General features: G+C 48.2%; 9 protein-coding genes across 9 annotated transcripts; 5 read left to right on the top strand and 4 right to left on the bottom strand.

Moving 5' to 3' along the window:
- Window positions 1–828: 828 nt before the first annotated feature.
- On the bottom strand, window positions 829–2,255 carry gpaB (guanine nucleotide-binding protein subunit alpha gpaB; the record flags this gene model as incomplete). The annotated part of the gene is made up of 6 exons (XM_040784842.1): window positions 829–928; window positions 990–1,228; window positions 1,287–1,416; window positions 1,479–1,607; window positions 1,699–2,044; window positions 2,126–2,255. 6 exons carry the CDS (start codon window positions 2,253–2,255, stop codon window positions 829–831), a joined length of 1,074 nt encoding a protein of 357 aa, XP_040636087.1.
- A 2,679-nt stretch (window positions 2,256–4,934) lies between these two features.
- sakA (mitogen-activated protein kinase HOG1) lies at window positions 4,935–6,631 on the top strand (the record flags this gene model as incomplete). The annotated part of the gene is made up of 9 exons (XM_040779258.1): window positions 4,935–4,990; window positions 5,067–5,114; window positions 5,233–5,362; window positions 5,423–5,466; window positions 5,549–5,648; window positions 5,737–6,093; window positions 6,155–6,233; window positions 6,291–6,474; window positions 6,529–6,631. 9 exons carry the CDS (start codon window positions 4,935–4,937, stop codon window positions 6,629–6,631), a joined length of 1,101 nt encoding a protein of 366 aa, XP_040636086.1.
- A 476-nt stretch (window positions 6,632–7,107) lies between these two features.
- EURHEDRAFT_533008 (putative Avl9 protein) lies at window positions 7,108–10,380 on the top strand (the record flags this gene model as incomplete). Its single annotated transcript, XM_040787236.1, has 11 exons — window positions 7,108–7,398; window positions 7,538–7,642; window positions 7,758–8,000; window positions 8,083–8,110; window positions 8,166–8,229; window positions 8,280–8,359; window positions 8,406–8,577; window positions 8,631–8,671; window positions 8,720–8,857; window positions 8,905–10,118; window positions 10,164–10,380. The coding sequence occupies exons 1-11, from the start codon at window positions 7,334–7,336 to the stop codon at window positions 10,378–10,380; spliced, it is 2,367 nt and encodes a 788-aa protein (XP_040636085.1). The 5' UTR covers window positions 7,108–7,333.
- A 234-nt stretch (window positions 10,381–10,614) lies between these two features.
- Window positions 10,615–13,042, bottom strand: EURHEDRAFT_462865 (beta-glucosidase; the record flags this gene model as incomplete). Its single annotated transcript, XM_040784837.1, has 3 exons — window positions 10,615–11,330; window positions 11,384–12,844; window positions 12,919–13,042. The coding sequence occupies 3 exons, from the start codon at window positions 13,040–13,042 to the stop codon at window positions 10,615–10,617; spliced, it is 2,301 nt and encodes a 766-aa protein (XP_040636084.1).
- Window positions 13,043–13,995: 953 nt separating this feature from the next.
- On the bottom strand, window positions 13,996–16,735 carry culA (cullin culA). Its single transcript, XM_040782714.1, has 5 exons — window positions 16,459–16,735; window positions 16,324–16,393; window positions 16,243–16,259; window positions 16,107–16,177; window positions 13,996–16,038 (listed from the first exon to the last, which is right to left on the bottom strand). The coding sequence occupies exons 1-5, from the start codon at window positions 16,587–16,589 to the stop codon at window positions 14,060–14,062; spliced, it is 2,268 nt and encodes a 755-aa protein (XP_040636083.1). The 5' UTR covers window positions 16,590–16,735; the 3' UTR covers window positions 13,996–14,059.
- A 741-nt stretch (window positions 16,736–17,476) lies between these two features.
- EURHEDRAFT_462817 (cupin domain-containing protein) lies at window positions 17,477–18,007 on the top strand (the record flags this gene model as incomplete). Its single annotated transcript, XM_040784831.1, has 1 exon — window positions 17,477–18,007. One exon carries the CDS (start codon window positions 17,477–17,479, stop codon window positions 18,005–18,007), a length of 531 nt encoding a protein of 176 aa, XP_040636082.1.
- A 264-nt stretch (window positions 18,008–18,271) lies between these two features.
- EURHEDRAFT_380194 (phospholipase D regulator) lies at window positions 18,272–19,611 on the bottom strand (the record flags this gene model as incomplete). Its single annotated transcript, XM_040779257.1, has 3 exons — window positions 18,272–18,299; window positions 18,358–19,225; window positions 19,302–19,611. The coding sequence occupies 3 exons, from the start codon at window positions 19,609–19,611 to the stop codon at window positions 18,272–18,274; spliced, it is 1,206 nt and encodes a 401-aa protein (XP_040636081.1).
- Window positions 19,612–20,399: 788 nt separating this feature from the next.
- EURHEDRAFT_415517 (mitochondrial K+-H+ exchange-related family protein) lies at window positions 20,400–21,738 on the top strand. The gene is made up of 3 exons (XM_040782713.1): window positions 20,400–21,019; window positions 21,072–21,127; window positions 21,176–21,738. The coding sequence occupies exons 1-3, from the start codon at window positions 20,583–20,585 to the stop codon at window positions 21,493–21,495; spliced, it is 813 nt and encodes a 270-aa protein (XP_040636080.1). The 5' UTR covers window positions 20,400–20,582; the 3' UTR covers window positions 21,496–21,738.
- A 61-nt stretch (window positions 21,739–21,799) lies between these two features.
- end3 (cytoskeletal adaptor protein SagA) lies at window positions 21,800–23,546 on the top strand. The gene is made up of 3 exons (XM_040782712.1): window positions 21,800–22,139; window positions 22,250–22,481; window positions 22,544–23,546. Exons 1-3 carry the CDS (start codon window positions 21,900–21,902, stop codon window positions 23,281–23,283), a joined length of 1,212 nt encoding a protein of 403 aa, XP_040636079.1. The 5' UTR covers window positions 21,800–21,899; the 3' UTR covers window positions 23,284–23,546.
- Window positions 23,547–23,618: the final 72 nt, after the last annotated feature.

The following is a 23,618-nucleotide window of genomic DNA, read 5'->3' as shown; positions in this document are numbered from 1 at the left end:
TAACTGGTGCTTTAAATATATACGTATACAGGTTTTATTTGGCAATATGTTTCATTTTATATTTTAGTTCTGGTCAAGCATGGATGTGACCGCAGGATATTTATAGAGAAGCCTATAAGAGTCGTAATGAACCACAGCACCTGGATACGTCTGCAAGTAATGACATAGTATAGAAATGACATATAGTATAAAAATCCAGGCATATAATACCAGACTAAGTTGGAATAAATAAATTGACATTGACACCACACAGAACACATAAGAACCGCAGGAACCTGTTGAGAGATAATATAGAAGCCCAAAAAGAAGAAATGAAAACGAAACAACTCGATAAAACGAGTATGGATATCAGAAAGCCGTCTCCCATGGTACATGCAAGTTGTGCTGCATAGGCCAACAACTTTTTCGTAGATAGAAATTAGATGTAGGAAATCAGAAAAGAAATAAAGAGAATCATGAAATAATCCCGAGCTCCAAAGCAGAAACGAAAAGATATTCACCCAATGCAGATCGAATAGCCTCCCAGAATCGATTGTCGTAAATCTCCCGGATATGAAAGGGACAAATGAAAGTAATGAAAAACACCATAGCACGGATATCCAATGAAGATGACCCAACCCAGCGCCGGGAATGTTGATCCGTGGGAAAGATAGCGCCCCAAACACCAATGCCGAATTCGAAGACAAAAACGAGAAGAAAAAAAAAAATTGAAGGAAGAGAGGCGAATTGACGGAGAATGAAGATAGAGAAACGGTAAAAGGGAGTCGGTGAGAGACAACTGGCGGAGTTGTATCATGCTAGATAATAGCCACCAGACAGTTGGCAGAACTAGAGAATACCTGAATCCCTCAAGGCATTCTGCAATATAGTTTCTTTGACCGCTGCAAATACCAGGCGAATGTTTGTCGTATCGGTTGCTTGCGTTAAGCTGCAGTCACACAAGTTAGATTATGTAACAGACTGCCTACCGCATGGAACAGGGGTCTTACTGTGGATAGAGATTGAGGTGTGCTCGATTGACCTGGTTAAACCGCCAGAGCAGGTACTTGGCCGCGCGATTCACGTCATTACCGCCAGAATAGTCAGGGAAGTAGTTGCTCAAAGGTGAACGAGGAAGCTTCTGGCGGAACAAATCGACCTTGTTAAGGAACAGGACAATACTAGTCCGCTTGAACCACCGAGAGTTCACAACCGAATCAAAAAGAACTAAACTTTCCATCATTCGATTCTGCCAGCAAGTTAGGACTTGCCAATTCGATTCCCCAGGCCCTTATCACATAACGTACCTGATTGCTTTCTTCCAAGAGTACCTGATCATATTCACTTAATGCCACGCAGAAAATGATGGAGGTGACGTTCTCGAAACAGTGTATCCACTTCTTTCGCTCGCTACGCTGGCCGCCAACATCAAACATACTATGCAATGATAAGTCATGTGTATGTTGAAGATAAACAAGGGATAGATGGTTTTCGCATACTGTATACTCAGCTGGCCCATGGTGAATCTAGTTTCGTAGATACCGGTGGTCTTTGTTCGCGCGCGAAGCACATCGTCGACGTTGGGGATGTAATCTGGCGAAGCTATCCGTTTGGCCTCCTCAAAGAAACTAATAAGCAGCAATGTATTAGCAGAAGTCCCTTCAGTGACAAAACAGGGATTGAGTGCGCAAGCGCGCGCGTGCGCGCAGGGATGCTTACTATGGCGCAGAGTCCATCAGGTAGAATTCATTTTGATGCTCGAGTGCGGTTGATGTACACGGGTCACTCCATAGGTAGGTGATGGCGTCCCCAACAGTCGAATCGAGGGGGGTGTTGGGATCGGGATCAATGTTGTAGTCGGACAGGAATTCGATGAACTCTTGGACTTTGGGACTGGAGGGCTCAAGGTCGTAACGTTCGTAAGCACCAATGAGGGATCTGGCGCACTCGAGCAGGTTCTTGTAGACAGTTAAACGATATAAAGCTAGTTCTTCAACGGTATAGCCATTTTGATGGATGATCTTCATCTGTTTGACGATTGTGGATTTCCCGCTTTCTCCGGATCCTATAACGGGCGCATATCATGGTTAGTTGACTCGTGATAAATGGGATTGTTTTGGGGGTTGATCCATAATCTGAAACGAACCTAGCAGTAAGATTTTGCATTCTCTCCGTAACTGTCTCGAGTCCTCCTCTAGTCTCCGATCGATCATCTGGCTTCTCTTTTTCTGTTCCGTCACCTCCCCCGTTGCTTCCGTACTGAAGCAGGAACCCATTTTGTTCTTTATTGACACAACACAGCGCACCACAGCCTGGCTCTTTCTTCAGGATTGCCCGAATTGAAGTGATATACCGTGACGAGATCCCCGATGGGGGCGCGGACCAATGCGCCGTTCGCTGCAGGTAAGACGGAGGATCGGAGTACCTGGCGGCGACAGGAGAGAGCCTCAAGACTTGGCTGGGTTATGGACAGGGGGATAAGAGCCTTAGCTCGTTGCGGACAGCTTTCAGAGCTCAAAGCGACGAGAACCGATGATGTCGGCTATATGAAAGGGAAGAGCGGCTAAATCTTGCGGGAGCGCGCGCGAGACGGGAACCGGCGGCGGCGATCGAGCGTGGAGGAAGGGACTGAATGGGTGCGATCGAGGACTGCGCAATTTATTCGAGTCAGAACGAAAAAAGGTATATATAATTTAACACAATCCAGGAGAGGCAGGTAGACACAGAATGGTTGGAAAAGAGTGAGACATACAGAGAGATATAAAAAAAAAAAATAAAAATAAAAAAGAAAAGGAAAAAGCGCGAGAGGGGAAAACAAGAAAGAGAGAAAGTGAGGACGGCGGACAGTTCCGGGGCTTCGGACGGGCAACAAAGGGCAAAGCAAAAGACGGCGCAGGCAATGGCCCGTGACAGGGTACAATGCTCGAGGTCGTTCTTTTGCGGGTAAAAGAAATTTCTGTATAATATGCAGGATCTCTGGTTTAATTTGTTTTTGTGGGAGAGAGTGAGGGGTGTAAGGTATATAGAGTGCGCTAAAGAGACGATGGAGAAAGAGATGCAGACAGACAGGGAAAGAAGATATAAGAGGTGGAAATGAGATCGGGTAAGCACCGGTTATTTTATGAATCTGATAATATGAAGAGTCGGTCAATGGGACAACACAGTATCTTTGCTAGTATATGGAGGATAAGTACTTTGGACAAATTCATAAAGAGTACAGGTATGGTGGTAGAGGTTCGCTGAGGATCCCATCGTCATGTCAAGTGGAGAAAGCATCATACCGTTCGGCTAGTATACGGACAGATACAGATACAGATACAGATATACATACACAATTAACAACAGGCATATGCATATCATTGCTATCTCTTCTTCTCTTGAACTCCTATGAGTCTTTTAATCAATACTCTGACTACACCGGCAATAATTACGCTTGGCGTATCATCCATTTGTATATCACGTGGTGCTCCGCCCCCCACGCCCGGGTATATATAGACCGACATACCCCAGACCCTCAGCCTCGCAGACAGACCATGCAGTCATCTGCACCTGCAGAGTAACCAACGCTCGATATCTGTACTCTCAATATCATTTTACAGAGTACCGAGTACCGAGTTAAGGATCTGAAAGACAGTGGTAACGATCGGCATCAGGGACCAAGATCACGTTAATATGCTAGTAGTAGATCCATACTGTATTACTGTATCTTACCAAACTGATGACGTTAGTGCTACTACTACTACTACTACAGTGTTGCTATGTGATATTGACGGAAAAAGTTCCTTCTGATAAATACTACAATTGCAATTGAGAAATTGACGGAGGTGTGGTACTCTGTATTCAACGGTTTACAACCAAGGGACCACTGACTATGACGGTATCTCGGAGGTTGGAGATCCCATAACTAGAAAACGAAGTAGAGTTTGGTGAAGGGTATATATTGGACAGCTATGACCAAGAGTAATAACAGACCTTGCGGGTTCCGTGCCCCGTTGGAAAGCAAGACGGACGCTCACTCTTATACTCTTGGTATGCTACTCCGGGTTCATACTGTACATAATACTCTGGAAAAGAATTCCATGGCATCATCGAGTATGAGGGGCGTACAAGTGGTCAAGTACCTCAGCAATAGACACGCATAGACTCCACCACCATTGCCCAATGGCAAAGAAAAGACATTTGAACCTCTGAAATGTTCTCGATTGTTCAAGAGCAATCCATACAACTAATATGTCCTGTATATATAGTAGCAGTGATTGATGTCATGGCTACCATGTCTCTATTACGTCGTCGCTGATTCAGCAGGATCTGGGTCCGGAATTTCTCAGGTTTGGCACAGGGAATCATAAATCTGGGAAGCGTCTTCCAACCAATGTTCTTCGGCTGTACATTATTGTTCACGTCATGCCCTTTACTTCTTTGTACCTTGTCGTAGACACACCCTCTGGAAAAGTGTAGGTTGTAGTCCCGAATATGTGGTGAAGATTTCCCCACACCGTTGGCCGCAAGAAATCCACGCCACTTCTTCCCTGTACACACTGTCTGTCCTTCTTTGCTTTCCCTTTTCTTCTTTTTTTAGTTCTCTATTATTGCCCTCTCTCTGTATCTCCATCGATATTCCTTTCTCTTTCTCCTTCAAGCACTTTCGTTCTTCTCTTGCGTCATCTTCAAGATCTTCCTTATAGTTGGGACCCCTCAGGAAACCACCACTAGAATAAAAGTACTCCTGCTACCGCCTCCGGGCCCTCTCTATTCTCTCTTCCATTCCTCACCACCCCTTATCTACCATTCGTTCTGCATCTTTGCCTTCTTCTCGACTACTACTTCTTCCTGTTTTTTTCTCTGTAAAGAAAAGAAGGGAGCAGAAATAAGAATCGATTTATCAACAGCCAGAAAAAACCCAACCGAAAAAGAAGAAGAAAAAAAAAAAAAGAGCAGCCTCGTGGTCCTCCAAAATGGCGGAATTCGTGCGTGCCACGATTTTCGGCACCACCTTTGAAATCACCAGCCGGTACGCATTCGCGCAGATTTCTCTGAAGGAGGAGGTCTAGAAATCAGTTTGAGAATGGCGACTGATCGTTTTCTAGGTACACGGAGCTGCAACCGGTGGGAATGGGTGCCTTTGGTCTTGTCTGGTAGGCCCCCTTCTCTTTTATGAATGAATTTCGGTCCTGTCAAGTCGCGGATGCAAAACCTAGCATTATACTCTATCAAAACGATTACGGAATATTAACACGATGTGGCAATTTACAGTGCCGCAAGAGATCAATTGACCGGAGCGCCCGTCGCCGTCAAGAAGATTATGAAGCCGTTCAGCACGCCCGTCCTGTCCAAGAGAACATATCGCGAACTGAAGCTCTTGAAACATTTGCGCCATGAAAACGTGCGTTGGTCTCGAGTCTGATGATTCACATTACTACGCGCAATACTGACAACAAACAAGATTATTTGCCTGAGCGACATTTTCATTTCCCCGCTCGAGGATATGTACGTGCTGATTATTGCCCGCAAACCAACCCAACCAACCGAATCCTCCGGAATCCGCGGTAGCTGACTTTCATTGTTACAGTTACTTTGTCACCGAACTCCTGGGCACCGACCTCCACAGACTCTTAACTTCCCGACCATTAGAGAAGCAATTCATCCAATATTTCCTCTACCAGATCTTGGTATGCCGCGATCATACTCGTTTCTTCTATAATTATTTCACACGGTTATATTTGGTCATGAAAAAGCTGACCACCGATTTTTGTATAGCGGGGTCTGAAATATGTCCACTCGGCCGGTGTCGTGCATCGTGATCTCAAACCGAGCAATATCCTGATCAACGAAAACTGCGACCTGAAGATTTGCGATTTTGGTTTGGCCCGGATTCAAGACCCGCAGATGACCGGCTACGTGTCGACGAGATACTATCGCGCCCCTGAGATTATGCTTACATGGCAAAAGTATGATGTGGAGGTCGACATCTGGAGTGCAGGGTGTATCTTTGCTGAGATGCTTGACGGGAAGCCCCTGTTCCCCGGCAAGGACCATGTCAATCAATTCTCTATCATCACCGAATTACTGGGTACGCCACCAGACGATGTGATCGAGACCATCTGCAGTGAAAATGTACGCTACCGATTCTTTGTTCCCTCCCCCCTCGGATAGTGCTGATTTATCGGTTTTCTAGACATTGCGATTTGTCAAGTCGCTCCCGAAGCGGGAACGGCAACCATTGACCAACAGGTTCAAGAATGCGGATCCTGAAGGTACGTAAAATGTTCCTTCACAAAAACCCGATGAATTTATGCGCTGACAACACACAGCGGTGGACCTTTTGGAACGAATGCTGGTCTTTGACCCCAAGAAGCGAATCCGCGCCGGTGAGGCTCTGGCGCACGAGTACCTTGCGCCCTACCACGATCCCACCGACGAGCCCGAGGCACAAGAGAAATTTGACTGGTCGTTCAACGATGCGGATCTACCGGTGGACACCTGGAAGATCATGATGTATGTTATTCGCATACCAAAGCCCTTGCGGATTGCTGACTGAATTACTTTCAGGTACTCTGAGATCCTTGACTTCCACAACATCGACCAAAGTGAGGATGCCGGGCAAGTCCTTGTGGAAGGCGTCGGGGATAGCCAGCAGGCATTCGCCGCCTAAGGCAAGTTAGGAAAATAATAATATCGCACATTGGCGCGTGGGATCCAGAATAGACAGATTTTTTTTTGTTTACTTACCCCTTCTATATCCATTTCCTCTTTACAGTGGCGTCACCGGGATGATGGACATATGGAGACGGGATTTTGATTTGTGATTACGAATGCTTGAGTGACGCCTGTACACGATAAATTTTATTATGTTCTTTTACCCTCATGTTTATCTTTTTTGACCCATTTTGCTTTGTCTTATTTTGGCTGTACCGGGATACTCCGGGGCGTGAGCTTGGATATGATTCTTGATACGATTCACGGAACCACAGATGATAACTTGTTTGTAAAGTGATAAATCTATACCAATCATGAAGAGATGTTTGAAATAGCAACGATCTAGTATCTGTACCCAGTCCATAGAAGAGTCGCTAAGAGACGCCGACTCGGCCACCGCCCGCAAAGAGGGGGGGCCATTTCTCCGTTCCCCTGATCCTGGACCCCGTATCATCGATAATAGCAATTCCGTTCAACGCAAACTATTTTATTCTATTTTCTATTTCTATTTTCATATTCTGTTGACATGGGGGCTCTGCTCCCGGGGCGATATTATTATTGTTAGATAAGCTCAGGACGTGTCATTTATTTGTCGATTATTCCTCCGGTTTTGGTACGCAAACGCAACGCCTTAGGATTTACATGACGATCCATCGCCATGTCTCGTGTTCAGCAAAGTCGCCAGGACCCTATTGTGATGGTCATTGATTTTCACCATGCTAGGTGAGTTTTTAGAAGACAGGAATAACGAGGTGCAAGGAGAGAGACAGTTTATTGCGCCGTGGGGATGCCCCGCGCATTACACTGAGCAGTCAGAAACAGAACAGACCGGCTAAAATCTATGGTTTTGCCATTACCGCAGGGGTCCTGAGATTGAATTATGCGTTGGAGACGAGGGAACGGATCCCGCGACAGAGAATGACTGGTCTTTACTGCCGTTCATGGCATTATCTGACGGAGCGCATGCGTACGATCATCCCATCCCATTCCCGTCCCCCATACCAAAACATGGTCCCAGAATAAATAAATATATATATATATAAAACACAGTTCAATTGACACATCCTCTTCTAAATATCCAGATCAACCGAGGAGTTTTCCTACTTCACCCTCCGTCGCGTCGAGACACCCACGAAACCCGCAACATCGCTCTTCGGTATTGCCTGTTCCAGACAGATAGACGCGAATACCCTCCTCTACAGTCCCCCTGATGTGACGAGGTCGACGGTGCAAAAGGCTGTCGTGGTCGTTACAGACAGTCCGCAGAGGGTTGGGCAGTTGAGGGAGAAATTGTCGGTTGTGACGTCAGCGTGGTTTGCGCAGCGGTATGTTCCTGCTTGCGGGGGAGGCTTTATGGGGAATGGGGCTTGGTTGGGGATAAAGGCTGACTTGGATTCCCTGATATAGGAACTTCTCGGATGTCGATATCTTGAGGGTGGGTACTTGCTGGACTCTGAAGTCTTTCGAATGCTTTCTGATCATGTCTACAGAAATTCCGCGAGGGCCTCGTTATTAGCCTCAAAAGTGATGAAGCGAAGAACGATCAAAACCTTGGTGAGTTTGGACGGGTAGCGTCCTGGTTGAATTAGTGCTGATCATACTAGGGCTCTCGATGCGAGAGATGATCCATGAATTCAAATATCAAACCCTGGTCTTGTTCAAGGCTCTGCTTCTACAACCAAAGGTATGTCCTCAAGTCCAGCGTGGCGAACTCAAACTGACCTCCGCAGATGCTCTTTTTCGGTTCGCGTTGCGAACGTCTATGCATGATTCAATTCTCCCTGATCTCCCTGATACCCGGCCTCTTGAATCACCTTGAAGACTGCGCGGACCCGGCATTCGACAACTACACGCAAAATGCTGAGAAGCCAACCACACTGAAGACCAGTGAGAGAGGTTCTAGTATGGCAAATCGCATATCGTTATCTTTTCAATCTGGTCGCTAATTCCGTCAGTGCTAGCATATACAGGTTTACCTCTGCAGATATTCGGAAAGGCACGTTCTCATCGCTCAAGTTTTAAGGATTGATCTAACTTTCTCTAGGGCAGCATGTTCGGTCCTTATACACCGCTCCAGCAGCTGGATCTGCTGGCGGATTCCGGTACCAAGTCATACGTGGTTGGGTCTACAAATTCGCTTCTTTTACAACAGAAGGATCGTTACAGTGATATTCTAATTAATGTGAGGGTACTCCGCATGTTCTCAATTATCGCTAACGGGCCCGCTAGCTCGACGAAGACACTGTTAATATTTTATCTCCCTCCTTCCGAAACGCACTCACCCTCTCCGCAGCTGACAGGCGTTGGATCGATTTCCTGACACAGGTCATCAACGAGACTTGGGACGAGGCTCACCCGCAACGACCCAAGACCCACGGCTACATGGGTTCAGAAGAGTTTATCCGACTACAGTTCGAAGAGTACCTACTTGCACTACTTTCCTGCATGAAATACCACGAAGACCTCAACTCGTTCAACGCAGGCGAAACAGGGCACAAGAGCAAGGAGCAGCTGGAAGCATTCAACATCGAAGGAGACCCAGCCCTAGAATTCAACGCAGAATTCCTCGCGCAATGGCAAACAACACCCAACTACGCTCTCTTCAAGCGGCTCACCTCTGACGCGCTCCTCTTCTCAATTGTCGAACCCCGCCATCCCTGCGCCGGTGGTCTCACAATTGAAGACGTCCAACGACGACTCTCCCAACAAGTTGCAGAACTCCACCTTGACGATCGCGTCCGCGAAGGCAGGGAAGCAATAAACCGCCACCTCTCCACAGGCCAAAAGAAAGTCAGCGCCGTCTTCAACAGCTTCTGGTCCGACATCGACACGATGCGCGAAGCACAGCGGGAAAAGAACGAGGAAAAAGAGAAATCCTCCCAATCGCAACGCTCCTCCCTGGAACGGACCAACTCCCTGCCGCCAAACACCTCAGACACAGCCTCGATAACCTCAAGCACCGGTACGGGTTCCACATCGTGGTTTGCGAACCGCAAAGCCCCCACGGTCGATGTCGCTCAGGCGCAAGCATCTGTCAGCGCCGCAGGCCAGAAAGCAGGTTCTTACATTAGCTCCTGGGGAAGCTGGGCCAGCGAGAAGAAGAGAGAATGGCAGGAAAAGAGAGCCACGGCTTCATCCTCCTCATCTCCGTCTTCCCCTACTACCGTTGCTGTCGCATCCCCATCCACACTAACACTAGGCAGCATCTCAGAGGTCACCCCCGAAGCCGACCGCGGCCGCACCCGCTCCATGCCGCGTCATAGCGAGGACTCAGCCAGCACGCTCTCTCGCAGCAGGAGCCGACGAAAGCGGTGGAGTAATATCCTGTTGCGACGGGATAGCGGCGAATCCAGTCTCTCGCCCAGTCGGAAGGATGATAGCAATGAGAGCAGCGAGGGGGAGACGAAATATCCGAAATCGCCCTTGTCGAGGGAAGCCCCGATGTTGGGAGGGGATCTTGAGAAGTCGACGACGGCTGATACGCTGAGTGCTGAGTCTGTGGGGGCGAGTGATAAAGCGGAGAACGTTAAGGCGAAGGAGGCGAAGACTATGACTGAGGCTGAGCATACGAATGGTTCTTCGTCGGAGTCGTCAAAACAGGAACCTGCTGAGAAGACATCATCTATGACACCATCGCAGGAAACAACAGGGAGCTCCCACGCAAATGAAGTGAAGGATACCATTGAAACGCAGCATGCATCCTAATATACACCAAGTTGTTCCGTATACGACTTGCCTGACATTGTTGGATATGAATAATTGTTCGAGTTGGGCTTTGATACCCGGGAGGACAGAGCTGTATTATACATCTTATTTCATTTATCTTTGGTCATGAAATGCATGCGTAGCATACAAAGATAGACAAATAATTTGATACCTGACTATATACAAGCTCACCGTCTATTCTGACATTTTGAGTATCATCAACAGTCCAGCACATCACTGAATCCTAACCGACCCCTTCAACCTCAAATCCCGACTACTAGCCCCCACAAAAATTCCATACTCCGCCCTCTGCAACCTCCACTGCTGCACTTCAACGTCCCAAATACTCAAATCCCGCCTCGTCAACGGAAACCGAACACTCTTCGTCTGCCCGGCTTTCAAAGGAACTTTCTCGAAGCCCCTCAACTGTCGAACGGGAGCGTTGGGAATGGAGACATATAACTGCGGGATTTCAGAGGCTGTCACGTTACCAGTGTTTGTTATAGACGCAGTCACGGTGTACAACTCATCCCACAGCTGTGGATGACCACCCTGCACAATAGCAATATCAGGATCCGGCAATTCAGCCGTACTACTACTCCCATTATTCGCCGTAACCCTCAACCCCGCATACCCAAACGTCGAATACGTAAGCCCGAACCCAAACTCAAACCGCGGCTCGATCTCCTCCTTATCAAAATACCGATAATCAATATACAAGCCCTCTGTGAAGTTAACCTGCGGGAACGCATCGAATGAGATGGTCGAGTTGAGCAGGCGTCCGTAGTCAGACTCGTTTTTGGCGATTGTGTAGGGGAGGCGGCCGGAGGGGGCGATTTCGCCATAGAGGACGTCGGTTAGGGAGTGGCCGCTTTCTTGGCCTGGGAGGCCGGCGAAGAGGACGGCTGTTATGTTGGGATTGTTGATCCATGTGTCTACTGTGCGGATTCCTAGACTTGATTTAGCATGAATTTTGCGAGGAGGGTGGGGTGGGAAAGGGTACCGGCTGAGTGGATCACGACGATGGTGTTTGTGCAGTTGCTGGCGACGTTCTTGACGAGATTATCGCTGAATTCATCCTGGAGGGTCTCGCGGTCGAAGCTCTCCGATGCATACGCATTGATGAACACGAGACAAGCGTCACTGTTCACATACGCGGGAGTAGGATTCTCAGACCAGAAATCCCACCTGAGTGTTCCACGGTCCCGGGAAATTCGTTCCTGGATTGCCTGAATAGGGCTTACCACGTACGGAGGCGTGCTACCCCCGGAACCACCGCCGGTAACCAACGTGCCGTTAAAAGTATTCCAGCCAAAGTTTACCTCATACCCACCACCGTAGCGAGATGGGTTGTTCCAGGGTGAAGGTGGGAGAGTGGCATCATAGCCGTAAACGCTGAGGAAACGGGTGGAATTGGTGAAGGGAAGGGCGTTGTTGGTGTTCTTGACGAGGACGATGCCTGCAGCGCCGATTTCGCGGATCAGGGAAGCGTGGTCGCCCTGGACGTCGACGGGATCGTGTTTCTTGTCGTTGGCATAGACGCCGTTTGATGGGTAACCTTTGTTCTGGTCGAGGTAGTACCAGCTTGATAGAATGCGGGTGGCCATGTCGTTGATGCGGTCTGTGCTGACACTACCGTTGTTGACGGCTTCGGTGAGTTTGTTGCCCCAGAAGCCTTGGTCTGGCATGACGATGTCCAAGCCGGCGTTGGCTGATGCGACACCTGCGTGCTGTCCTTCCCAGTCACTGACCACGAAACCCTCGAATCCAAGCTCTGTCTTCAGAATACCGTTCAGCAGCTTCGAGTTTTGGCACGCATACGAGTTGTTCACACGCTGGTACGAACAAAGCACACTGCCCACACCATCTCTCAACGAATCCATGAAAGGAAAAGCGTACAGTTCGTGGATAGTTCGGTCATCAGCATTCGAGCTCTCCGATTCCCCGAGATTACCAGGGTTCCGTCGCCACTCCTCCTCGTTCAAAAGCCAGTGCTTCGCAGAAGCAATCACACCTGCATCTTGAATACCTCTTGTAATTGCTCCCATACCTGCACCAGCAAGGTACGGGTCCGCACTCAGACCTTCCCAGTTGCGACCTCCTCTAGCAATTCTACCAAGCGGACCCGCGACGGGCCCCAAGGCGACATGAATACCTTTATCATGGTACTCTTCTCCCAGGGCATTTCCGTATTGATACATGAGAGAGCGGTCCCATGTCGCTGCGACGTGAATGCTGGCAGGGAATGCAGAGACAAATTCCTGGCCTCGGACGCCATCTGGTGCGTCTTGGAAGCAGAGCGAGGGAATTGAGAGACGGGGAACGGCGCCGCTGTTACCGACACATGCGCCGTCAAAGCCACCGGTGACGTTGACTTTCTCTTCGAGTGTCAACTTGGACACAATGGCTTTGGCGTGTTGGTATGCGTTTTTCCAGGCATTGCTGGTCGTCCCGTTTCCGACGGCTAGGATCAAGCGCAAGCAGTAGTTAGCACATACTCCGTGAATCGTGAAATTGAACCTCAAGCTGGCAGCATACGAGACGGATAAACCGGCGGACTAAGACCATAGTACGGCACCTCCGACTCATTAGTATACCCTTGAGCCGCACACAAAGTGCTCTGCGTGAGAGCAACCGAAAAAAATGGTGAAAGCACCTTCATCGCGAGGACAGAAGCGTAGCGAATTGCTCAAATGGCGCACCAGTCCGCCAATCCCTGGGCCTCTATCCTGTATTTAAACATCTCACTTCTTCGGCTCAACATATAACTACGGACTACAAGCCGAATCAATTGACTTCACTTCGGGGCATTCCCGATTGAATCCACACACGTTGTGCTCGAGGGAGACGGAAGGCGAGACTGAAAGATGACCGGGTATTCTTCGGGCTTGGGAGTACACAAAAGGCACTATGCCCGAGTGCAATTGTTGTGGGAAAGCAAAGCCCGATGGTGCCATCCGGCTAAAGGCATGGCGATATAGATCCAGTGGACGGAGTGACATACGGGGTCTCTCCGCAATGGGGAGCTTGGCGCCAACAGCTCTTTATGTGAAAATATAGAGAATAGCACATGTTTCTGCTCAGAGAGGTTTGGCTGCTCTTTTGTTTCATTCCACAGCTTCTAATTGACATATAATATATGTGAAGCTGAAGTACACGGGGGAATCATTCATGTTATCAATCATCACTCGATCGGTAAGATCCGAACCTACTCCACATTTCAACCTCGGTCTCCGTCATCGGATGAGCTATATAATCCGGGATTTGGTGAATGTTGCGAATGATATTATGATAGCAGGTTAGGCGCATTCTACGTCTGCAGGAAGTTCCCTTTAGCCAGCAAATGGGTTATCATTGGTCATATCAACGCTATGGGAAATACACAATAAGATCCGTCGATGTAACCCGCCAAAGTAACCGATCGTTCTTTTCCGAGAAGACGAGAAAAAAAGCAACACCAACGCTAAACACAACGAGAGGACATGTAAAGAAGAGATATATTGTAGGAAACTTCAAGCGATGTACGAGATCTCGTCGCCTTCTAGACGCTCGATATAATCTTTCTCCATAAGAGCCTCGATGTTCTTCTTAATATCCGGGATCTTAGGCGGGAAGCGGGCTTTGACCTGCTGGATCACTTCCTGGACAAGCTGTACGTGTTTCATCTTCTTGCGCGACTTCATGATACGGACGATCGCAGACTAGTGGGGCAGATTTTAGCTAAATTCGTAATCTCAAGTAATATGGAGCAAAAACTCACCTGAAGCAGCAACTTCCGGTCCTCCTCGACTGTCTTGTGTGTATCGTCCGACTCAGTTTTCTGCTCCGATTTAATCTGAATGTTCAGGTTGACCTTGATCTTCTTGTTCTTGAAGTTGTGGTTCAAAAAGAAGGATGTCCCCGGGGCCGGCTTGGATCCTTCGGGGCTAGCAAGGAGAACCTTGGCTTTCAGTAGGATACTAAGATTAGGTTGGAGCATTTCAGGCGCAAGGGAAGTATAGTTCTGAATGTCCTCGTATTTCAAAGTGTCGTTCTCATTGAAGAGCAAGAGGATACCCATCTGGTAGGTCGAAACCTGGAAGGTGTATGGCACCTTGGCGTTTTTGATGTAGTTGGCTTTGATCTCGCCTTTGCAAAGTTGCCAAAGCCAGGTTAGCTTTCGACCACTATGCTTGTCAAAGTAGAAATTCTGGAACCGCTCGGCGGTCTTGACAATCTCCGGTGGTGCGAGGAAATCCGTCGAAGGAGGATTGAGTGGCCAGAAACCGGTTCCCAGAATCTGGAAGTGCGAGTCTACCAATTTCTTACGGTCGTCATCATCAAGGACCTTCTCCTGCCAGTCCTTGTAACTACCGTTAAGATCTTTGGAGATCTGAATGTCCTGGAACATGCGCTGCAGCTTATTGGTATATTCAAAACCACAAGCCTCCTTAAGCTTGCTTATCATGCTGGTTTCCGCATCGTCTGACACCGAGCTAACATGCACCAAACGCTTGGCGAGCATCTTGGAATAGAATTTCTGGAAAACATCCTTGTCTTCGATATATTTGAAGACAGTCATGATTTGCACCAGCATCTCCTCCAGCTCGGATTCCTCCGTAGCCTTAGACCCCTTCTTGAGTAATGAATCGGTATAACGGGCCAACAACTCTGGTGATTTTGTCGAGCTGGCTTTGCAGACCTTGTTCCGGTTGACAAACTCCCGGCAGGCATTGTCCAAAGACCGAACGAACTCAGATTCACCGTTGAACGCTTCATTAACCAGATTCTGATACCTGGTGTGCACCTGCAGCAGCGCATCAACGTACAGCTTGGGCTCGAAATTCTCACCATCCGCAGCAACCTTTTCCACTGCAGCCAAACCGGCTTTCCGGACGTGGGTCTCGAACTTGGCCCGCAGGGGATCCAATCCATCCTTTATCCGCGACAGCAGTCGGTACATCCGAGCCAGATCGTCCTGACGCTCGTTGTCCATAAGAACCTGGAACTCATCCCGCAGTAGATCTGAGTGTGCCGTGACAAGGACTTCCAGGCAGGTGTCTGTGAGGTGTTTCGTGATGTCAGGGTGCAAGTATAGACCAACGCGTGCCTTTTCTTCATCCAGACGAGCTTCCGCTTTCTTCATGTATTCAACCACGCTATTCTCCGCAACAAATTGACGTGACTCATTCTCGTAGTAGACTCTCGTAGCAGAGATGAACGGCTTTTCGAAGTAGAACCGGTAGACTTCCAGAGTCGACTTGGTGCTATCGTTCTCATCTAGACCGAGCGAGACAAACGAATCGACAATACTCTTGATTTGCGACTGCTCAATTGTTTCGCCATTTCGCTGCTTCTCGATCAAGTTCAAAACCGCCTCCATCACCTTTTCGTGAACCTTCAAGAAGAAGTCATCCTTCCACTTGACAAGGTGCAAGGTATATACATCGTATACATTCTTCTTACCCTCATCAATCTCTCGCTTCACCCAGTGACGGTTGAGGTACCGGAAGAGATGGTTGATATACTTGGCGGCTGTTGTGTAGCGGTCCCATTCGCGGATATAAAACGCCAGTAGGGCTTCTTCGGCATGACTTTCGGACTCTTTGCAAACCGCGTCAAGATGACGCGAGAGGTATTCCCCTAACAGTCTGTACAACTCCTCGCCCAGAAGATGGGCTATAGGGGTCGTCAGTATAAACGGCCCCAACAAAGCCAGAAAGAAATCGAAAGAGTTGAAGACTAACCGCCGCGATGTGCTTGTAGACCCTGGCCACTGCTAACTGCTTTTTGTGATGTGCAAAAATCATGGACGGCACTGGTGTATCATCATGTCAGTCGATGCTATGGTAAGACGGAAAAAGAACGAGGCAGGCAGCGTACGTGTATAAGGCCATGTACTGTAGAAAAGAGTCCGAGTTAGCGTCTCAGACTCCGAAAGAGACAGAAAACAAGGAAACATACAGTCTTCATATCCACCCCTTGATCCAAGTTCAGCATGACGCTGTTGATCCCCTTCTCCAAGAATGTCCATCTAAATACCAAGAGATTAGCCACAACCGCCGCATATCACCCGATAAGCAGTGCCGATGAACTCACGTTTCATCAACGTCATCCTTGTGAGGCGTTTGGGGCATTAACGCAGGCATATTGCTACCGAGGTACGAAAGTTTGTGTAAAGGCCTGGAAAGAAAGGCGCCAAAGATGTTGTTAGTTTTAGACATGGACATAGTTTGAGGAAGTCTTCGTCAATACACAGGACGCAAAACAGCAAGAGACCGAAACTGGCAATATATACCTCAATATGCTGCTCCCGGGGTATCGGGCCGTCTCCAAATGTCAACGATCGAATACACCCTCCGTTGGGTACTGAGGCTGGCGGTAAACTGGCTGGGATCGGAAGACACGCGCAGGAAACCCAAAAAAAGAAAAACCGCCCGGGACTGGTTATGAAACCACAAAATAAAGCAAACAAGCAAAGAAACCCAGGGATCAGCTCAGATCCGTGAGTCAGGAAAAGGGTGCAGAAAGAAATCTGGTAATGCGAGAAAGAGAAAAGGCGTGGCGGTTGGTAAACTGGGCGCCGTGGGGAGACTTTGGCGCTTTGGGAAGGCGGTCAGGATGGCTGCCTGTAGCGCTCAAGATAGATGACGATCGATCGTTATCGTGATCAGTTGATTCACACCTGGAGATAGAAGTCTGTCTAAACACAATCGTGAAGAAATGAAATGCCTCTCTATGATGTTGTGGCTCTGCGTCGAATAGGCCTGGCAATACAGCTCAAAGCCATATGAGTACAGTCGTACAATGCACTCCGACAATCAGTAGCAAACAAGGCGTACTAGGCCACCCTTGTATACATCCTTGCTTATACTTCGGAGACTCTATACCGAAATACCCCAAAAGATCCCATATCGCTTGTGTTCTCGATAGAAGAAGAGCCATAAAACGAAAACATTTTTGAAAAAGAACAAAATGACGTCATGCGGTGGACTAGATCTATACAGCGGCGAATTCATTAACCACGAACAGTTTTCCTTCCACATATTGACACTTTGGGATACTACTGAAGGATATAATTGATATTTGTCTGCGCAGGCCACTAAAATACCCGACCATGTTCAGATCCCCGTCCGAGATCCAAGTCACCTCTCGCCAAATCCCCAAATGGGAGCGAATCCCCAATACCTCCATCCAATCCAAGCCCCTCCTCATCTATCACGGAGCATTCAACGCCTCGCCATCTGAGCTGAAAATTCGTTTCAATAGCATTGGGGTGGTCGAACCGCAATGGGTATATGGCATGTTTCCCCAGTCACACTTCCACTCCACAACGCATGAAGTCTTAGGGGTTGTCTCGGGAACCGCTCGTCTGTGCTTTGGTGGGGAAGGGAATCCGGACAGGTTCGAGCCGACTGTTAAGAAGGGGGATTTGATGATTGTTCCGGCTGGTGTCAGCCATCGGCTTCTTGATGAATTAGGCAGTGGGGAGAGCTTCAAGATGGTTGGCGCATATCCGAAGGATAAAGATTGGGATATGTGTTATGGAAAACAGGGGGAAGAAGAGAAGGTCAAAGATATTGAAAGGGTGGTTTGGTTCCATAAGGACCCTTTGTTTGGTGTAGATGGGCCGGCGTTGCATGTTTGATACTGGAGGAGATGAGAATGTGAAAAGCATGTATTATGTATTTGTATGTCGTCCAGATACGCCAATATCCAAGTTCCAAACCAGATTACCCAGGCCATTCCCGTTCAGCCATCCCAAGAAAAAGCAAAATGAGAAAGTAGAAAAGCATGTACATGGCAAAAAGAGCATCAAACAGGCTCACAAGTAAATGAAATTAGACAAGAAATGAAGGGAAATAGATGCGATGGAATATAGCACGCAATTCGGACCTTAAAGCTAACAGCTTCATGCTGGAGCAACCCTCTTGACAAGCCTGTTTGGGATGAAAAGTCAGAAAGATCATGCAAGTTTTATAGCTTGGAAACGCATACCTGAGAACGCTAATTGCAAACGTAGTTAGCCATGCCACTAGGGCTATCAGCAAGACAGAGGCTAATGCCTTTTGTCGGTCGCAAATCGCATCGTTCTTGGGAGTAATTTCCTGGTTGACTTCTGCAAAAGTACAGGAGCCCCTCACTGTCGATAAAGACTCGAATGCCAAACTGAGGTTTGCTGAGTCAAAAACGATGAAGAAAATATCCAGAAGGATGAGTCGTGCCTTGGCCGATGGAGAACGCAAACCCAGCGGCTTTGAGGTATATTCGTCAAAAGTGATGTACACAAGGTACACCAAAGCGACTGCATCGACAATAATCGCCATGAGAGCCGATGGACCCTGGGGATGGATATATTCGCTTGACATGTGCTGGATGGATCCCCCAAGCGCGAGAGCTATCAGAGAGAAACACCAAACAGTGAGCCGGAAGATAAGAGGTACCATTGGACTCTGCAAGAGCGTGTTATGGAAGCGCTTGAACCAGATTTCCCTGCGACGTTTCTTCTTCAAAGGATCTTCTGGATCTTCGCTTTCCTCAAGCTCTCCTCGCCATGGTTGAGAATAGTCGGCGTGGTTCTCATTTAACCAATCTTCCGTCACATGCTCTTCTTCAACGCCTTCTTCACGAGGATATGCTATTGATCTGGAAAAGGTTTGCCAACGCGATTCCCGACGCGGGGTGGTAGATTTCTCAACGTAAATGCTGTCCGCTTGTTCAGAATAGTTGTAATTCGGTCTTGACGCTGTATACGGCGAGTGATTATGTTGAGCGATAATAGCATCGTCGGGCTGCGAAGGGAGGAGTCGCGACGTGACACCGGCGTCTGTCTCATCGTCTTCATATTCAACTGATCGAATCCATGCTGCATGCACACACGCGCGCGTTAGCCAACGCTCTCCAGAGCAAACCCGCCAAAACCCGTGTGTGACCGAACATACCCGGAATAGTCCGTGGTTTAAATCCAAATTGGCGGGTACTTTCACCCTCTTCAACATTTAAATTCTCTGATACCCGCAGCCCACTTGAGGAAAGTGCAAAGGAATGGTTGTCATCATTTTTACTATCATCGATATTGCGGTCGTTGGAAAGAATATCGACAGGGTGAGCATTATGGTCAGGACCATTGCGCGACTCGTCCAGCGATCCCGTCCTCCGTTCTGCAGATGGCTTTTCTTCTAATACCTGGTCTTCCAAGGCTTCACGAGAAATTGGATCTTGAGAGGCCGGATCGTGCTCATCATGCGCCATTTCCTTTCGTCAGCGGACTGAATCAGTGAGATCAAGTCGGCTCTCGGAGGTTGCGGCAGGATAGCGGCTTTCTTGGTCTGCATCGCCCACGTCCCTCATGAAACCGCGAAACGAGGAGGTGAAGGCAAATTGCGAATCCTTCTAATAACCACCATTCAAGCCCGGAAGGATGCGTACGGGGTCGACGAAAAAAATAGGAAGTAATTTCGGCAAGGGTCGTCGGAAGGGAGGTCGGTTCGCTACCAACCTTAAGATTATTATACGAACCGGAGGGACTCGATTCAGAAGGCGGAATGCTACGTCAGAATAGCAGGCATATTAAGATAAACGGTTAAGTACAGGTTTGGAAGATGGACAATATAACACGGAGAAAAAGGAAAAAACAAGATCGTCACAGAACACACGTTGAGGAGTACTCCGTATATTATGTCTGTACAGGGGGTCGGGGAAGATATCGGCATAATAGATCATCAATCGAGACCCATACATAGCCCACGTTCAGCTCGAGACTCGTCCTCGAATCGGACAATTGCCTCTCAAAAAATAGATTTTTACACACCTAAGCTTCATATTTTCTTTCGTGTTGAGTGACTCAGTGAATCTATACTCAGCCATGCCCTTAACCAACAATGCAAACATACCGTAAACGGTAAAACTAACCGGATGTAGAAGTGCTTTGGCGTGTAATGACGTTGAGCGACGAGCCCACACAGTCACTTAGCAAGAATTTCGTCGCCTCCCCGATAGCTCAGTACATCCATTGAAACTGAATTAAAAGCAGCTCGAAAGAAGCCAGCGAGTTTAAGGCATGCCATTGGTACACGCTTCCTTGGACCGATTGTTCTGTCGCGTCTATCGGTAGTTTCCCGTCCCTCTGACCCTTCCCCCCCTTCGCGAATCACATCAGTGCCTTTACTATCCATCTACGCATTCTCCTCCATTATTGATAGATCAAGACGGCGACAGCTGCGATGCGCCTCTTCCTCGTTCCGATCTCGACGAGACGAGCTCTGATTTATTCCCAGCCATTGAGCAAGAACCTCGCGCAAAAGCTGTCGATTACAGATCGGATTACCAACAAGGCTGCGGAAACATGGGCCAAGTGGGAGGAAGCGGATAAGGGTTGGAAGAAGCATCTGGTGTCATGGGGGAACGCTGTTCAACAGCGCATACCGTTTGAAGAATGGGGTCTCAAAAGCATCCCATCGTTAAATGCTCAACGCCGGCTCAGTCAGTCGGATGCAGATAAGAAGGTGGACGTGCTGTTTCCGGGAAATGCAATTCGACGAGAGAAGCTTCGTCCGGTTCTGCATGCCATTGCAGTAGGGCGTCAGAACTTGCATCGGAATAAGATGTGGTGGAGCTTTGTCATAGCTCCTCTGACGGCGCCTATTGCGTTGCTTCCAGTGTACGTATCTGTCGAATGACCACTTTCCTGGCGTGAACTAATCAGATAACAGGATACCCAATATTCCGTTCTTTTATCTCGTGTATAGAGGATGGTCCCACTGGCGAGGTGAGTTCCAACCGCTCCGCGGCCTTGTTCTAAACTGACGAATTCAAGCCTTGAACGGCTCTCAGCATCTGGAGTTTCTTATAAAGAAAGACCTCTTGAATCCAGTACCATATCCCGCACTCGAAAAATTATACGCTGAGCGTGTCTCGGGTGTCCTCAAGACAACTCATGCTGAGAAATCAGCCCCAGACGTCGTGGAAAATAGCGACGACAAACTGCTACTTGAAATGTCTGATGCTAAACAATTGGCTTCGATACTCAATGCGCCAGAGCTTGCACTGGAAGCAGAACGAGCTATCGTGCAAGTCGAGCAGCAGCTGAATGCACAGCAAGAGAAGCACAATGTCGACTCGTCTAAGAAGGCCTGATAAGACCAAACAGGCACATCGGGAAAAAAAAAAAAAAAAAAAAAGATACGACATTACGATCCCTCATTGATTATCATCTGAAAGCTTGCATGTACAGTCACGCAAATCTGTGGGAATGGCGTGAATCGTTGCAATGTAAGACTATACCTATAAACAACAGTCATTATAGTACATATCAGCTACTTTCAAGGCCTTATATTTGCCTAATCATTGTGTTATTCTTTAAATATAACACACTTCGGCATCGTATACTTGCAAATGGTTTCCCCTGAACGGAACTTCCTTGTTCCGACTACCCCATTAGGCTCCGCGGGACGCATACAACTACAGTAACTACTCGACATCATCGCAGTCATAACACCTTGATCTCCCCCTATTTATCTACCTCACATCACAGAGTTACCATGTCGAATAAAAAAATCGAGCAATGGGAAATTGAACGGTACTGGGAGATCTTCGCATCGCTGTCAAATGGCCAAGCACACCTGAATAGCTCCCAAGCGGCCTCGGTGCTCAGGAACAGTCGGCTCCGCGATGACCAGCTCGAGAAGGTCTGGGATTTAGCTGATGTGGATGGGGATGGAGAGCTGGATTTTGAAGAGTTCTGTGTTGCTATGCGACTGGTCTTTGACTTGGTTAATGGAGTATGTTTGCTACCATTCTCCTGATCGGATCACGTCTCCGATATCCATTTTGTTTGCCCCAAGGAGAGGAGAAGCAAAGAATTCTTATGCTAACATTTATGTTTGAATAGGAATTACGCAGTGTCCCGCAGGTGCTTCCAGACTGGCTCGTCCCTGAGTCCAAGGCCCATCTTGTCCAAGCGACTCGTGCGCTGAGCCGTCCAGAGGAGTTCGAACGGATAGAAGACGAGGACGATACCCCTGGGTTGAAAGATGGTTTCGATTGGTATATGAGCCCAGAGGATAAGTCTAAATACGAGGATATATATACTGCCAATAAGAACCAACGCGGAGAAATTGCCTGTACGCCGCGATCCATGTCTCTCACGCGACCTCCATGAAACTAACGAAATGGCTTTAATTAGTTGGATCATTACAACCCCTCTACGACTCCCTCGACGTCCCGGATACCGATGTACGTTCTGCGTGGAACCTTGTCAACCCATCTGCATCACCCGAGATCAACAAGGACGCCACCCTCGCATTCCTGCACATCCTGAACTACCGCCACGAAGGCTTCCGTGTCCCCCGCGCCATCCCTGCTTCTCTCCGTGCCTCGTTCGAAAATAATAAGATCGATTACCAGCTCGACAATAACCGTCCCGCACAGCGATGGGGCGCGCACGGCGACACTGAAACCCCAACCGGCAAGAAGTCCAAGTTCGGAGATACATACCTGAGCCGCCTGGGCGTCGGAAGCAAAACCGGGTACCAACCAAGGGGTACCGATTTCAGCGATACCATCCAAGACGAGGAATGGGAGAAGGTCCGTTTGAGGCGAGAGTTGGCAGAGATCGAGAAGAAGTATGAGTCGGCAACCAAAGCTTCCCAGGGTGATAGGGACCAGCCCCGCTATGACGGTGGACCGAATTGGGCTATGATTAAGAAGGAGGCGCTCCAGCTTCTGGAGTATAAGGAACGTGAATACCGGGAGCTAAGGGAAGGCGTGGGCAGGTCACAGGAGGGGCAGAACCTAGAGCGACTTCGGGAGGATATCAAGGCTGTTGGCGAACAGGTCGATGGATTGAGAAGCCATCTTGCGCAACGGAACGATGTCCTTGCGGATCTGCGGAGGCAAGTCGAGGAGGAGAAACTCAATCGGTAGTGCGAGTTCTCTGTTATCCTATAAACCAGGGCCATTGATTGTCATTTCCTTGCTTTGTTTCTAATTTTCTTGTCTTGCTATTCTGCACAGCCAGTTTGGCGAGGAGCATCAGGCGCTAATGGATACTTTCTTGCGGGTTTCAATGATTTACCTATTAGACTGAACTGGCTTGCATTTCAGATACAACCGTAAATTGATAGTCTATAACTATTGTACATAACAACTTCATCATAATAAAGAAAAAATTAGTCTCTAATTAATCCGCCTGGTATGATATAACCTCCAAACGCCATCAGAAGATCCCCCCCAAGACGAAATCCTAAAGATGGAATCAA

This window comes from Aspergillus ruber (genome assembly GCF_000600275.1).
Source record: "Aspergillus ruber CBS 135680 unplaced genomic scaffold scaffold00027, whole genome shotgun sequence".
In the NCBI taxonomy this organism is placed as follows: Eukaryota; Fungi; Ascomycota; class Eurotiomycetes; order Eurotiales; family Aspergillaceae; genus Aspergillus; species Aspergillus ruber.
This window is presented reverse-complemented; position numbering and strand designations above follow the sequence as displayed.